Here is a 14,129-nt window from a genome sequence, read left to right as displayed (position 1 = left end):
GGCCGAAAGAGCCATATAACGGTAATTCGGAAAGAAAAAATATTTTTTTGCAACACAACTCATATTGTACATACATATCGCACGTTTGTACTTATGTGAATATGATTGCTTCCGTTCGGATTAAAAAACATTCTTTTGTTAGACCTTTGATGGGCTAACAGTTTAGCAGGTACATTATGCAATATGCCATGCAAAACGATCATAATAAAATTCCAATTAATTAGTGCAACTTTGTTTTCTTGTGCAATGTACATGAATCCTATTGAATGTGTTTAACCAATCATTAGATTTAAATAAAAAAAATAAACTTAACTTACTTTAAAGTAAAAGTTTATACATCAAGTTAAAAGTGTTTAGGGGAACATTATATTTGAATAACTTAAATGCAATGCAAATTAACTTACCAGATCGACAATAGTTTTGTCGTGCTTTTACTTTCAAAATACAAACAACCTTTTTCATTTTAATATTTTGACCTAAAGCTGGTTCTTTCAAATTTCGTATACATTTCACAAACCAGGGAAAGAAGACTGATCTACTGCCAGTTTGAGCACCATGTGTTTCAATGAGCTGGAGGGTCGCTCCCTGCTCCCTGATTGCCACATCGCCAATAGAGTGTTCCTATACACCTTTCTGCATTCTCTCCAGGAAGAGGATCGTCGGCCGGAGGACGTAGATGTCGAGTTTCGGGATCGCTACACTGTATTCCGCGAGGTGCTGCCCAACTTTCCGGTGCCACAACATGGTATTCCCAGGATTCAAGCTTACATAGAGCAGGTACAGAATACTGGCAGCACGAACCCCAACAGCTCTGGGCGAGAGACCAGTGATTCCAGCCTGGACAGCGATCCCCACCAGGGCGCCACTTCTGCCAACGGGATGGACTAAGCTCGTTTATCATCACTCGACCAGATAAATTTGAAAAGTGAAACCTTTGTCTTTCGTTAAATGTCTGCCAAGTTGCGTTAAATGTAACGAAAGTAAAATCTGACCATTAAATGTTCAACCATAAAAAAAGAAAATTCATCATAAAATTACAAAACAGTTTAGGGGCCAGTGGTACTGCGAGCACACATATTAAGCAATTTAATGTGCGTTTGTCGCGCTTGTTTTCCTGCTTAAAAAACTGGAACCAGCTGGCCGTTTGCCCAGTGAAATGCGACAAGGCTTATCAAATCTAAATGATCACATTCAACATATTTTATTGTAAGCCGAAAAAATAGAATACCAGAAGCGTAAGCTAATCTCACTTAAATAATAACATACCTCACAAAGCGGGGAAAGTATAGTCCACTTGGAGATTAAATCCCCTGGAAAATCAATATTTTGAAAATTTTAAATATATCATTTTAAAGAGAAAACCTTAGTAAACTTTTTGGGATTTTGAAGCTTTTTGGCCAATTAGTTTGCCATATTTCCAGTCACTAATGAGTACGCCATACATATACCTTGTTTATATAAAATTTTGAAATTTTACTAAATATGCTTTAAAAAAACAATACTTTAAATCATGTTAATATTTTACAGAGTGTAAAAAAACCGTTTAAGCCAAGCCCAACGAACCAAACTCACTTTTACCAAAACGACCAGTAATGGCCGGAAAAGCGTATAGTGCAACTGCGGACGGATTCACGAGATCGCTTGCAACGGACAGGCCGACAGACAGATCCGCATGTTCTGCTTTCAAGTGGCATACAAATGTGTATCTGCCCAGCAAATGGGTAAATTACAACCTGGAAATGGTTGCGAATCGAGACCAAACTGTCATAAAAATCAGTTAATAACCGCAGACCCCGCCCGACCAGTAGCAGCCCAGTATATAGAAGTGGCTTTGTGTGTGATACACTTATCTGCTTATGTGGCTACGTACATTTTCATTTTCGTTTGGCCAGATCGTTTGGGTATCGCTTCGTTTAGTTGACAAAGTTTTGTTCGCCTGCACGGTTCGAATTACCGGAAACCGAAAGTTCTGAGGCCTTTCCCCGTGAAGAAATACTAAACGTGTGAGCCAAAGTTCGGGAAAAGTGATCAAGCGTTCGAAAAAATGCAAGCGTTTCCAATACTTTGCATTGTGTTGCATCTTTTGTCGATCGTTCAATCGGAATCGGGAGAATTTGGTAGGATATTGTGTAAAACTTTGGTGTTTTATAAGGATAATAGAGACTACAAAACACAGCCTTTGGAAAGATACTTAAAACATGGACTTTAAATAAATATTTATAAAACTCTACGACAAAAAAGATTCTTGTAATAAAAAGGGTACAAAGTTATAAATAAAGTGCCTTCTAGGAAAAGTGAAAATTTTAAAAATGAATTTCAGTGCTTAACAACAAAATTACCCACCCTAAACCAAACCTTTTTCAGAGAAACTCTTGATTCCCGCGGCCTATGCTAAACCGGGGCAGAAGAGTGAGATACGCAGCAATGACACCGCCGGACATTCGGTGTCCGCCCGATCCTACTACGATATAGGCCAATCCGCAGCGCAATCCGGCTGCTCCGTGGGCACGGAATGCACACCCCTTCACGACTGCACCGCCCTGATCTACGAGGTGGCGCGCAGTTGCTACTATGGCGACAAGTCGCTCTACTGCGGCGGAGCCAGCGAGGAGCTGCCCTACGTCTGCTGCCCCAGCAGCCCGCTGGAGAAGAACCAGGTTTGCGGCAAGTCCCTGGTTCAGGGACACTTCTACAAAGGATTAGGCTCCTATCCATTTGTTGCGCGCATCGGTTTTAAACGTAAGCGTTCTTTTTGAACTTTTTATTAATTTATAACACTCTTATTACGTTTTATAAATAATAAAATTTAAATCATATGCATGATATGTACAACAGAATATAGAAAAGTAACCCTATACATACTTTAGTACCGCACTTTTTTAAAATAGATTAAAAACTAAATTATTTTCAATCTTACTCGAAATGTATTTGAGTAAGTCTAGAAAGGTGTATTTCTCACTAGATCAGTGATTACTAAGACCAAGAGTTTATACTGTACTTAAATATTAATCTAGGAAAAACGAAACTCTTATTTTCTAGCGATATATTTAAGGAAAAATTGAATTTTTTCGGTTTTTTTACTTTTATTTTTAGTAATGTACAACATTCTGTTCTTCGAAATCTAATGTACCGAATATTCAGAAATTTGGAGCACTTTTTATTTCTAATTTTACAATAACTAATATATCTTTTAGGCTAAAATCACGCTTTTATTTTAAAGTGTTACCAAAATTTAAAAAAAACTCGACGTAGTTAGTTACCTTCTGAAACATCTTTACAAATGATGTTTCAGTAACGAGTTATGCTGTTCACCGCAAGACCTCTTTTCTTGGATGCGCCTTCGGAGATGGGCTGCAAACGGTTCATTTTTTTATAGTTTGAATTTGTGAAAACGAAGTATAAATGTTGTACGTTAATATGCTATTAAAATAATTTATCTGACTTCACCCGTATCATGTAAATAAAATACATGAAAATGTCCCTTCTTTTAAGAGTTAACCATACTCCCCATTAACTGAAGACCTCTGACAATAATTTATGTTGTGCTTTTCAGACGTCAATACGGGCGCCTTTGCTTATCCGTGTGCCGGGGCCGTGATCGCCCGCCGGGTCATTCTCACTGCCGCCCACTGTGCTCTGGCCAAGGCCGACGGACACCGACTGTAAGTGGGCCACTGGGTGCAGTGCATCCGAATCATATCGGCCATCGGATCGACTTTCTCCTCCCCGACTTTTGCAGGTCTTCGGTGCGCGTGGGCGAGTACGATACGAGCAGCGATCCGGATTGCGCCAACACCGGATTCTGTGCCCCGCGGTCCGTCAACCACGCCATCAGCCATGTGATCGTCCACCCAGACTACAAACAGGGCCAGTACCACCACGACATCGCTCTGCTCGTGCTGAAAACGCCGCTAAACTATTCGGGTGAGTTCTGGGCGGGAATGGGGGAGTCACCAGTACACACACACAGATCGGAGTCCACTGGGTGGTTACGCTTGGCGGTGTCGCCGTTAATTAAAAATCGTTTTGTTCTGTCATCTTTCCAACCACTCCGCACTCGCTCCAAGTTCACAAATGTCAAATGTATCTGCCCTGTACCCTGCGTGTCGCTAATTCGAGGTTGGGATCCCCACGTTAATTGGGCGGCGTTGGGCTTTGGTGCGTGTTTACTGTACCAACTAATGAGTTGATCGCGACCTGACCACTGGATTCGCTTTGATTTCTGGCTTTCGGCCTCAGTTCAATGGCTGCGAACTTTGGTATAATGATACAGCGCGGTAAAATCACATATACTTATGTTGAATACTTTCAACTTTAAAGATCCTCTTACGGGACCAACCGCATATCCTGAAAAAACCAAAACAAACGAGGGTCCATTCATCATACTGGCCCATTCAGAACTCGAGTTTTGGTTTCGCGGCTCGGAAATTGATAGTTCCCAAAGATTGAAATCGATGCGGACGTGATTTTTATGGTTCCTTCATCATGCTGAAGCCAGAAATTGAATTTCGGGGCGTAAACCTTATTACAGAATCACCTCTGGCACATCGCATATCATAAAGGAGTCATTACCAGCAGCGGTCGGCCGATCGGTGAATCGGTGAGGAAGTCGATTGGTTAATTGCAATTTGGCCAGCTCGTAAACAGCGTATTATTTGCGGCCCGAAAGGGGGCGTAGCCCAGGTGGTTGCCCAACTTGTTTGCGTTCCTCCTTATTGCTTTATAATGCCCAATAAAAACCGCGGGCCGAGATAAATCAATGGGTCAGCCAAGGGCGTGTATGAATGGGGACTCTCTTTGTTGTCCGAAAAACATACATTATTTTTTAAAGAACTTTTATAGAAATAAGCAGTATTAAAAAACTATATAACCCAAACTACCAAATCAAATTAATTTTTTGATATTCCATTTAGAGACTAGGAAGCTATTTATCTGATATGGGTACATACTATGATATATAAGGTTTAGGATTCGTATATTTCCTTGCAAAAAGGTAAAACAACCCCCCTAGAATTTCTGGGGGTACGCCCCTTTGAGCCTGGCAACAATGTTGCAGTTTTGGGCAGGCAGCGATCAGAAGTCGAACACAAGATTAATGGCGACCAACCCATTTCCACTCTCGCACCGCCAGTGGCTACACAGCCCATCTGCCTGCAGAAGACACGCGCCAACCTGGTCGTGGGCAAACGGGCTACCATCGCCGGCTGGGGCAAGATGTCCACGTCGAGCGTCCGGCAGCCGGAGATGTCGCACCTGGACGTGCCACTGACCAGCTGGGACCTGTGCCTGCGCAACTACGGGTCCACGGGCGCCCTCGAGTCCCCGAACTCCATCGAGGGCCAGTGGATGTGCGCCGGCGGAGAGGGCAAGGACGTGTGCCAGGGATTCGGTGGAGCACCACTTTTCATACAAGAGAACGGCATCTTTTCACAGGTATTTGTTCCTTTAATTAAGCTACTTTATAAAGCTGTGGAATGGTTTGAAATGCATTTTAAAAATACTTCGTTTTCAATGAAAATTTGCAAATAAAATTTATAATTCTTTAAATGACAAAATTTAAATTAAGTAATATCTTCTTTCGCAGATTGGAATTATGTCCTTTGGATCGGATAACTGCGGCGGACTGCGTATCCCGAGTGTCTACACCTCCGTGGCCCACTTCTCCGAGTGGATACACGATAACACGCCGCCGGAGTAGGCCCACTGACTTAGGATAAGCCATTACCATTAACTTGAATTAAAGATTGCATTGTATAAATATATATATCTAAAAAAAATAAACGCGAGACTCTTTTTCAAAACTAATACAAAACAAACATACTGCGTTGTGACGCGCTCTCCATTGATCTGGTATGTTGATCGGAGCATACACGCACCCAAAACTAATTGAATTAATTGAACTTTGACACGAAGCACTTGCAAGGGGATGGAAAAATATGAAATGATATTTTATACAAATAAGATGCCGGTAAGAAAACAAAACAAGTAGACTTTTGGACTTTTACCCTACCCAAGAACCATACCGCTTACGTATCATCGCAAGCTTACAAAAAAATAATGTGAATAATTTTCTACACTGATAGACAAGTTTGAAGGTCAATGTTAAGGATGAACTAAACACTTTCTAAAGCACTGGAAACATATCATTTTGAACTATAAAAATCAGTTTAATTCTTGCGAGGAAGCACAAGCATTCTTAAGATTTATTTATTTCAGATCATTAAACAAAAGTGCATAGGAATTAATGATTGGTCATTCCAAAATTTATGGTGTTGTAATGAGGTTTATTGTTTTATAGACAGATTATAGAATACTATGACAATTAACTTTAACAATTGCTAGATTATATTCCGATTCAACATTGATATTGGTCTGGGGATTTCTTTGAGTGCAATCTGTGCTCTCCAAAACTTCTCAATGCCAGCTCGTTAAACTTAATCGCTTCTGACGCTGCCTGGGAATTCTCCTGACTGGATTTCCAGTTGTCCATGTGCGTGCGAAGAGAGGAATCCGATGGCGATGCTGATGGTGATGCCGGTGCCGATGCCGGTACCGGTGCCATGTGGCTAATTGGAGTCAGCTGTTTTTATGAGCCACTGGGATCAGCTGGTGGTTTGGCAGGAGCTGCAGTCCCATAACTGCAGCCATAAAAATCGAATGGCTGCACTCAGCGAAAAGGGGCCAAGTGCATTGCATTTCTCACATTCTCGATTAGGGGCTATTGTGTAAGATGACAAATTAACTGGCTCACATTCCCGCAGAAATCAAACGATCGCCTAATCAATTTACGGTCGTCACTGCGCAAAGGCCCCTCCGAAGGCAGTGTATCTGGCGATTGGCGAGGTCCCACGGTCGGAGGTTGGAGGCTGGAGGCAGAAGACACTAAATGGAAAATCAATTTGTTTGCTCTCCACAGACGGACGGGGTCCCCAGACGGTCAGTCGGCAATCGATCGTCGGGAGGTGAGCATCGTCGGCGCGCTCTCATATTGTTTCGAATTTCGACTTTCCACCGGGCGATAATATTCCTGGAACATTGTCCAAAACATTTTAATTGCATACCGCCCGTGCGTGCGTGTGTGTGGTCAGCTGGAATCGCCCAGTAATGAAATCCTGGAATATTTTATTCATTTTTTCGAGTTATTTCTTATATTTAACAGTCTGGCTGTTTGTCACTAATTAATTATAGTGCCCGATTAAATACACTTAATATACGTATGGTAGTGAACTGCGCCGGTCGATTGGAATTTCGCTGGCATTACGCGAAACGCTTAATTAACTAGGCGGAGTAAATTTCGAATTGTAATCTTTGTTAATCTTAAGTGTTCCATCCATTGAGGTAGTGACGATCAAAGTGCTTTTAGTTCCCTGAAACATACAAAGAGAAACACATTTTATATAACTTTCGGTCTATATAGTTGAGTCACGGAAAGATCGCGCTCTAAACATGATAATTAATTCCAAAAATAAGAGAAAAACACAGAATTATAAAGTTATTAATACTTTTACTCAACGCTAGCATTGGATAAAAAGTATTCATATACTTCAAGATTAGTTACTTTGTTACATGCAACATATCATTTTAATTGAACCGTTAAACTTAGATCGATAAGGGCGGTCTATTTTTTTCTTTTTTTATTAGGAATTCTAGCACTAGAAGTATAAAAATGAGAGTACTTCACTTTTTCTTAGAAATTCGACCTATTTTCAGCTGCCGAAAAAAATGTTGTATGGCCCAAAGCTTTCGTTTAATTGACCTTTCTGGTGGCAGTTAGATGATTAATAAGAGTTCAGTATTTGAGCTTTATAAAACAGAAATGAGACGTTCATTTACCATATCTAGAGAAGTTCGATTGTAGTCATTCACTTTAATGACCTATTTTTTGTCACTAGTTAAATCTTTAAACAAATTACACATCTTTCAAACGAACTTGACCGTTACCTCTTGAGATGGTATATTTTTCTAACAAACTCCATGGCGTTCTGCGCCACCCCTCCATAAGAAAGATGATCTGAATATATGGCAACCCCCGAGCAGTGAATATGTGCCAAAAGAGACGCAAACAGCAGAACAGACGGCTGCCCTCCACGAGGCCAAACTAATGCCCATAAAAAATAAACAATAAACAAATACGATCGAAGAAATTGTTTTCGACGTGCGTAGTGTGCTTGTGCGATAGAGTGTTTGCTTACGCTTCAGCTCTAGACGGTTAAGGAAAATAATTAGCAAAGAATTAAAAGCAAAGGCAGCCCTTCGTGTGTGATTTTTGCCATCGATAGCGGGAGCTAAAAAAAAGCGCGGCGCGAAAAGCGCTCAAGTCATAAATATTGGGGCTAATCAGATGGCCGGAGGAGAGTCGCTGCGCTAATTAGGAGTGCTACATGTGCAACGTATAACTGTCGGCTGACCGGATCGCAGAAACATAGGTTCCGCGGAAGCAGAAGCAGAGGCGACGCAATATGTTGGGGCGACATCGCTGCCGGCACAAGAAGCTAAAGAGGAAAATCGAAAAATAGAGTTCAGATCGCTTTTCAAGAACCCCGAACATGCTGTCCAGCCACATGTTGCTGGGCGCCAGCCTCATGTTGCTGGCACTGCACTTTCCCAGCGCCGAATTAAAACCGGAGCACGAATGCACCAGCATCGACATACGGAACGAGTGCAACCAGATGCACCTGCTGGACAACTGCACCGTGGTCACCGGCTACGTGATGATCACGCTGATCGCCAGCGAACAGCACTGCAACTTCTCGGAGTACACGTTCCCACTCCTCACCGAGATCACCGAGTTCATGATCTTCACCGAGGTGCGCGGCCTGACCCACATCACGAAGATGTTCCCGGCCCTGACCGTCATCCGGGGACGCCGCCTGTTCCTCAACTACGCCCTCGGCGTGACCAACATGTACGACCTTGAGGAGGTGAGTGCCCAAGAACTAAGCCACCAAAAGGAATACAAGTGTTTTTATCTTTAGTTCGTCGTTCACACAGTTAAAGGTAATGAAATGTATCGTCTAAGTGGGAAAATTATCCCTAACATATTGTCACCTCGACTCTTCATTAAGTTATTCATTAGGGGAGTGCAAGGAAGATGGAGATGTGCATGCTGCAAGTCGGGTGTTCTGATATTCGTCCGATTTGAAGCATTTTTTATTGATAGTATTAAAAAATGTGGGCGCCAGACAAGCGCTACGGGAGTTAGAAAGAGCAATCCGTTCTTACGAAGGTCGAAAACGCTTCCTTCTATGGTTTTATTGTACATACTAGACATAGTTTTCAATTTATCTATTTTTAAATTAACTTTCCAAAACGCGTTATATTTCAGTTAGCCTTCCCGCAATTGGTGGCCATACAACGCGGACAAGTCTACATCGGCAACAGTCCGAAGCTGTGCAACATTGACCAAGTAAATTGGGATCTGCTGACCCTCAGCAGTGGCGAGAACCACGTGACGATGGTCAGTAAAAGCTGCAGTACACCCATGTGCTCTGGGTGTAGTTCCTCCCATTGCTGGTCGAACGTCTACTGCCAGCGATCCCTCAACGACAACGTCGGAAATTCTAGTATGTAAGTAGAAAACATTTTTAAAGTTTCTATTTTCCTAAACATTAAAATCCTTCTTTATTGCAATCTAACATAGCAAAATTGAAAACTGCCATGAGGATTGCCTGGGCGGCTGTAAGCAAGTGATGTCCGCTGCTAACTGCACCGCCTGCCGTGGACTCAGCGATGCCGGTGTCTGCGTAAAGAGCTGTCCGAAAGACAAGTGAGTGGAGAACGCACAACTGGAAGATTCCGGGTCTATAATTGGATTTCCTTTTTGCAGGTATATCATGGAGCATTTTCAGCGATGCTATACCAGGGATGAGTGTGTGACCAAGCACGGCTATGTCATATCCGGATCACAGTGCGTGGCCTTCTGTCCCAGCGGCTACAGGACGGACAACCAATCCGAGTGCGTGCTCTGTGGTCCCGAGGAGGCTTGCATCAGCTTCTGCACTCCGGAATATCCCGGGAATACGTTCCACATTTACAACCTGGCCGATGCGGAGAAATTGCGTGGCTGCCAGATCTACAACGGCAGCTTGGTCATCACCATTCGCAACAAGGTGAACGAAACGGAGCTGTACCAGAGCTTCACCGCTATCCGCGAGGTTCGGGGTCACGTGAAAGTCTATCGGTGGGTGTCACTATACTAGGTCTCCAACTGCCACTTCAACATATTCCTCATTTATTCAGGTCCTCCCAACTGCGAAGTTTGAATTTCCTGCGCAATCTGGAGCGCGTACACGGTGATCCGCCAGAGAATCGCCACTACTCATTCATACTCTACGACAACAAACAGCTGGCCGAGCTGTGGAAGCCCGCCCGCAAACTGGAGCTTATGGAGGGCGGCATGTTCATGCATCGCAACAACAAGCTGTGCAACCGTCGGATGCGCGAATTCCAGAGCGTTGTTACCCACGACAAAGCCCTGGACTCTCTGCAGACCAACGACCAGGAGGTCCAGTGCAGTCCCCTAAAGATGCAGCTGTTTGTGCAGGTAACCTACATAGTTCCTTAATGCTTCGATTTGTTCCCACAAACAAAAACATTTTCATATGAATCTGTTAGAAACGCACCCATCGGACTGCGAAGCTGAGCTGGCTTAAGTCTCAAACCAGCCAGAGGCTCGAGCTGATCCACCGACCTCTGCCGCCGGGGCAGTGGTACCACGAGGAGAGTGAACTGGAAGCCCCGATATGTACACGAATCAACTGGAAACGACGACTGCTCTTCCCCGACGATCTGGTCGATAATGGCACCCACTATCTCTTCCAGCTAGAGGATCTTCAGCCGGACACTAGGTACGCCTGCCTGCTGCGAACTTTCGGCGATGAGCTGGCCCAGGAGGCGCGCAGCGATCTGATCTACTTTCAGACAGAGTTGGATATTCCGAAGCCACCGCTGTTAGAACTGGTCAAGAAGACCGACAGTTCGTTGACCGTGCGAATGGCCAGTCACGACCACGACAGCTTCCTGCTTACGGTCTTCAAACTGGAGGACGATCAGAAGTATATAGAGCAGCGGAACTACTGCCACCAGCTGTCGTTCGTGTGGCGGGACATGGACGGCCCGAACTGGACAGGGTTCGAGGACTACGAGGACTGCTGTGCCCACAAGGCGGAGCAATTGGACGACTCTCGCTTCATTGCCAATATGCGGGAGCAGTACCGCTGCACTTTGGATGATCGCCAGCAGTGCCGCCGAATTTCACTAGCCGAGGCCACTCTACCGCAGCTCCGGCTGCCGAGAAACACTACCCAGTACGAAATTAACTCATTACCTCGCTATCGCTTGTATGAACTGCAGTTGCAGGCCTGCAATTCACTGGGATGCAGCAGCCACACAACGCTCTACGGACGCACAAACTACACACTGGGTGCTAATCTCCTCACCCAGCTGCATGCGTGCCACATTCGGGAGACGGATAAGTACGTCCTGCGCTTCGAAGAGCCCGCGAATCCCAATGGTCTGGTGACCAACTATGTAATCCATTACCGTAACAAATTTAACCAGACCCACGTCGGATGTGTCACGAGGAAGGATCACCAGAAAGCGGGCTACGTGTACGTCAAGCGGCTGAATATCACCTATACCGAGTGCGCTGTACGGGTTCACTCCTTGGCCGGGGATGAGATGACGCCCTACATGTCAATTATTCAGTGCAGCGAGGATGATCAGCGGCAGTTTGCCCACAGCCGAGAGGCCAAGGAACTGGCCCCAGAACACTCAGAGCTGCCAGTCACAGCGTCGCACGCTCGCGGCATTAGCATATTCCTGATCTGCTTCCTTTTAGGGTGCAGTGCATCTCTGGTTTGGGTTCTTTACAAGCGACGCTGCTGGAAGAGAATACCAGGACTCAGGCGCTATGTGCCCGTGCGGGAGCAGTGGCTGCTGGACCGGCAGCAGACAGAGGATCGCGAAATTCTTGTCGACGGCTTCGAGACGGTTCGTTTCCAGAACAACAACGACAGCCAGGCGGACGATTATCCCATGTAAACGATAATATATGTATGTGAACCTACCGCGTGGAACTTGATCCTAGTCCTATGTGGAGGATGTGCTGGGCTTAGTTGTGGGCTCCGACTTGGAGGGGTCATCGTCCTGTTTCTTGGCGCTGGCCAGCAGAACAGCCGGTACGCTGCTAGATGTCGCCGGCAGCACCTCGCTGTCGGACGGGGGCGTAGGCGTCCTGGGAGTCAGCAGCTGCTGGCGGCTCCTCAGGCGCTCCATCTTGGCCTGCTCGTACTCCTTGAGATCGGACAGCTTCATCTGGATGGTCTGCAGCTCGCGGCGCCGCATTTTCAAGGATGTTTTGGTTTTTTCCGGCTTGGTTTGGGGTGGGATGTGTACAAATTGTATCTCCAGTTATCGGTCACTCGATAAACATCAAGCGATAAGAACCACATATCGAATATACAGCTAGGGTATCGAAGGCAGAGCATTTCCCGCTATTTTTTATTTTACCCGCGATAATTTTTTGAATCATTAATTATTTTATTTATATTCATAATCAAAATCATCACAATAAAAATAGGCCGGATTGTTCCACAAAACTTATTTTAACCAAATATATTATGTATATTACTTATGTTTATTACTTTCAAACCCATATTTGAATTACATTTTATTCCAAGGAAAAAACTTAGAATGGTTTGATTGTTTTTTTTATTTGTACAAACCTAATACCTGCCCAGCTAAGAATACATTTATACACGAACTTACTCCTCGTTGCCGAAGAGCCCTCCCAGTTCCAGATCTTCTCCGCCAGTTCCTGTCAACTGGTGCGCCCTGAATTCCGTAAAGAACTTGCCATCGCTTTTCGAACTCCAGGCCTGCTCATCCGATTCGGCGGCAATGTGCCTAGCGTGCTTCGGCGGCGTGAAGTGAGTGTAGGTGCAATCCGTGTAGTTAGCCGGCGTTGTTGCATCCCCACCGAATTGCAGATCATAGTGTTCCCTGAGAAAGTCCACAACCTGCTCTTTGGTTCCCAAATTGTTAAACTGGACACGCAGGTCCCGCTTCATTTGAGCACTCCACATGAAGGTGAGGTGATGGTGAAAGCACTGAAATAGTAGGTTATCCCCGGCGGCTGCTGCTATATCCAGCCACTGTTGCACGCAGGACAAGGGAGTCGTCTTACTGTCCGGATACGAGCTATTAAAGAGTGCAGGATTGTCGAGGAGTCCACGGGCAGCCATCACACCCGCGGCTCCCGTCTGCTCATGTAAATCGCAGGCATCCCTGTAGCTCTCCACATTGCCGTTGACTATTAGGGGGATTTGCAGGGATTCGCGTACTGTGGACATGGCTGGGATGTTCAGTGTGTCCTTAGAGTGTTTCTGCGCTGGCGTTCTGCCGTGCAGAGTGAGGAAGGTGACGCCAGCGTGCTCCAATTGTTGTGCCAGATCAATGGTGCGCTTCAAGGACTCATCTCCTCCCAATAGACGCATCTTCACGGAGACACTGAAGTCGGCGGGCAGCGTTTGTCTCACCTGCTGCACCACCTGACGTACCAGCTCCGGCTGTCGCAGCATCCCGCAACCATAGCCCTTGGCCATGGCCCAACTCTGCGGGCAACCGCAATTTAAGTCGATGCCGTCCACATACGGGTAGATGAGCTGGGCAGAGGTCACGAACTCAGTGGGATCCTTGGCCGCAAACTGGGCAATCACCGGCTGGTCATCGGATCCCGTGGAGAACTCGTTCTGGCGGGCCTTCTCACTGTTGTTGATCGAGTCCGATATCATCATCGGTGTAAAGGCGAGTTGTACTCCGTTGAGGCGGACGAGGCGCCGGAATTCCAGTTTACTGTAGCGCACCACTGCAAAATAAAATATGCAGCTTTAGTAAGCTAAAATGTTGAATCGTTTTCAAGCTTACTTGGAGCGCTCACCCGCAGGAAATCCGGATGTGCCTCCGCGAATAGAGCGGAGATGTCGTGGTGCGGTCTCTGTTGCGGCAGAGTCATTATTTATTAATCATTCAAAGGTAAATAAACAACAACAATTGCCCAACGTGTAGCCAAAATTTTTGGCCCAAAACCACTATTGCCTATCGGTGTTTACCACGTGAGATGTTATCGA

General features: G+C 45.2%; 5 protein-coding genes across 6 annotated transcripts; 3 read left to right on the top strand and 2 right to left on the bottom strand.

The window, feature by feature from the left end:
- Positions 1–421: 421 nt before the first annotated feature.
- Positions 422–1,022, top strand: LOC108033529 (uncharacterized). Its single transcript, XM_017107874.3, has one exon. The coding sequence runs from the start codon at positions 556–558 to the stop codon at positions 886–888; it is 333 nt and encodes a 110-aa protein (XP_016963363.1). The 5' UTR covers positions 422–555; the 3' UTR covers positions 889–1,022.
- Positions 1,023–1,894: 872 nt separating this feature from the next.
- On the top strand, positions 1,895–5,781 carry LOC108033474 (chymotrypsin-like protease CTRL-1). Its single transcript, XM_017107812.3, has 6 exons — positions 1,895–2,117; positions 2,365–2,739; positions 3,554–3,662; positions 3,740–3,924; positions 5,132–5,433; positions 5,585–5,781. Exons 1-6 carry the CDS (start codon positions 2,045–2,047, stop codon positions 5,696–5,698), a joined length of 1,158 nt encoding a protein of 385 aa, XP_016963301.1. The 5' UTR covers positions 1,895–2,044; the 3' UTR covers positions 5,699–5,781.
- A 1,298-nt stretch (positions 5,782–7,079) lies between these two features.
- On the bottom strand, positions 7,080–12,429 carry LOC108033908 (uncharacterized). Its single transcript, XM_017108574.3, has 2 exons — positions 12,069–12,429; positions 7,080–7,367 (listed from the first exon to the last, which is right to left on the bottom strand). Exon 1 carries the CDS (start codon positions 12,343–12,345, stop codon positions 12,091–12,093), a length of 255 nt encoding a protein of 84 aa, XP_016964063.1. The 5' UTR covers positions 12,346–12,429; the 3' UTR covers positions 7,080–7,367; positions 12,069–12,090.
- On the top strand, positions 8,003–12,067 carry LOC108033906 (insulin receptor-related protein). The gene is made up of 6 exons (XM_017108572.2): positions 8,003–8,921; positions 9,326–9,567; positions 9,641–9,766; positions 9,827–10,180; positions 10,240–10,543; positions 10,615–12,067. Exons 1-6 carry the CDS (start codon positions 8,547–8,549, stop codon positions 12,040–12,042), a joined length of 2,829 nt encoding a protein of 942 aa, XP_016964061.1. The 5' UTR covers positions 8,003–8,546; the 3' UTR covers positions 12,043–12,067.
- Positions 12,430–12,694: 265 nt separating the features above from the next.
- LOC108033907 (tRNA-dihydrouridine(20a/20b) synthase [NAD(P)+]-like) lies at positions 12,695–14,099 on the bottom strand. 2 transcript variants are annotated; one of them, XM_017108573.3, is made up of 2 exons: positions 13,927–14,099; positions 12,695–13,867 (listed from the first exon to the last, which is right to left on the bottom strand). In XM_017108573.3, exons 1-2 carry the CDS (start codon positions 14,012–14,014, stop codon positions 12,765–12,767), a joined length of 1,191 nt encoding a protein of 396 aa, XP_016964062.1. In that variant the 5' UTR covers positions 14,015–14,099; the 3' UTR covers positions 12,695–12,764. The 2 variants fall into 2 exon arrangements, with proteins under 2 accessions (XP_016964062.1, XP_050740922.1); XM_050884965.1 differs by having other exon boundaries at positions 13,940–14,089.
- Positions 14,100–14,129: the final 30 nt, after the last annotated feature.

The sequence above is a fragment of the Drosophila biarmipes genome, chromosome 2L, assembly GCF_025231255.1.
Source record: "Drosophila biarmipes strain raj3 chromosome 2L, RU_DBia_V1.1, whole genome shotgun sequence".
Classification (NCBI taxonomy): domain Eukaryota; kingdom Metazoa; phylum Arthropoda; class Insecta; order Diptera; family Drosophilidae; genus Drosophila; species Drosophila biarmipes.
The sequence above is the reverse complement of the archived record's forward strand: the minus strand, read 5'-3'. Positions and strand labels throughout refer to the sequence as shown.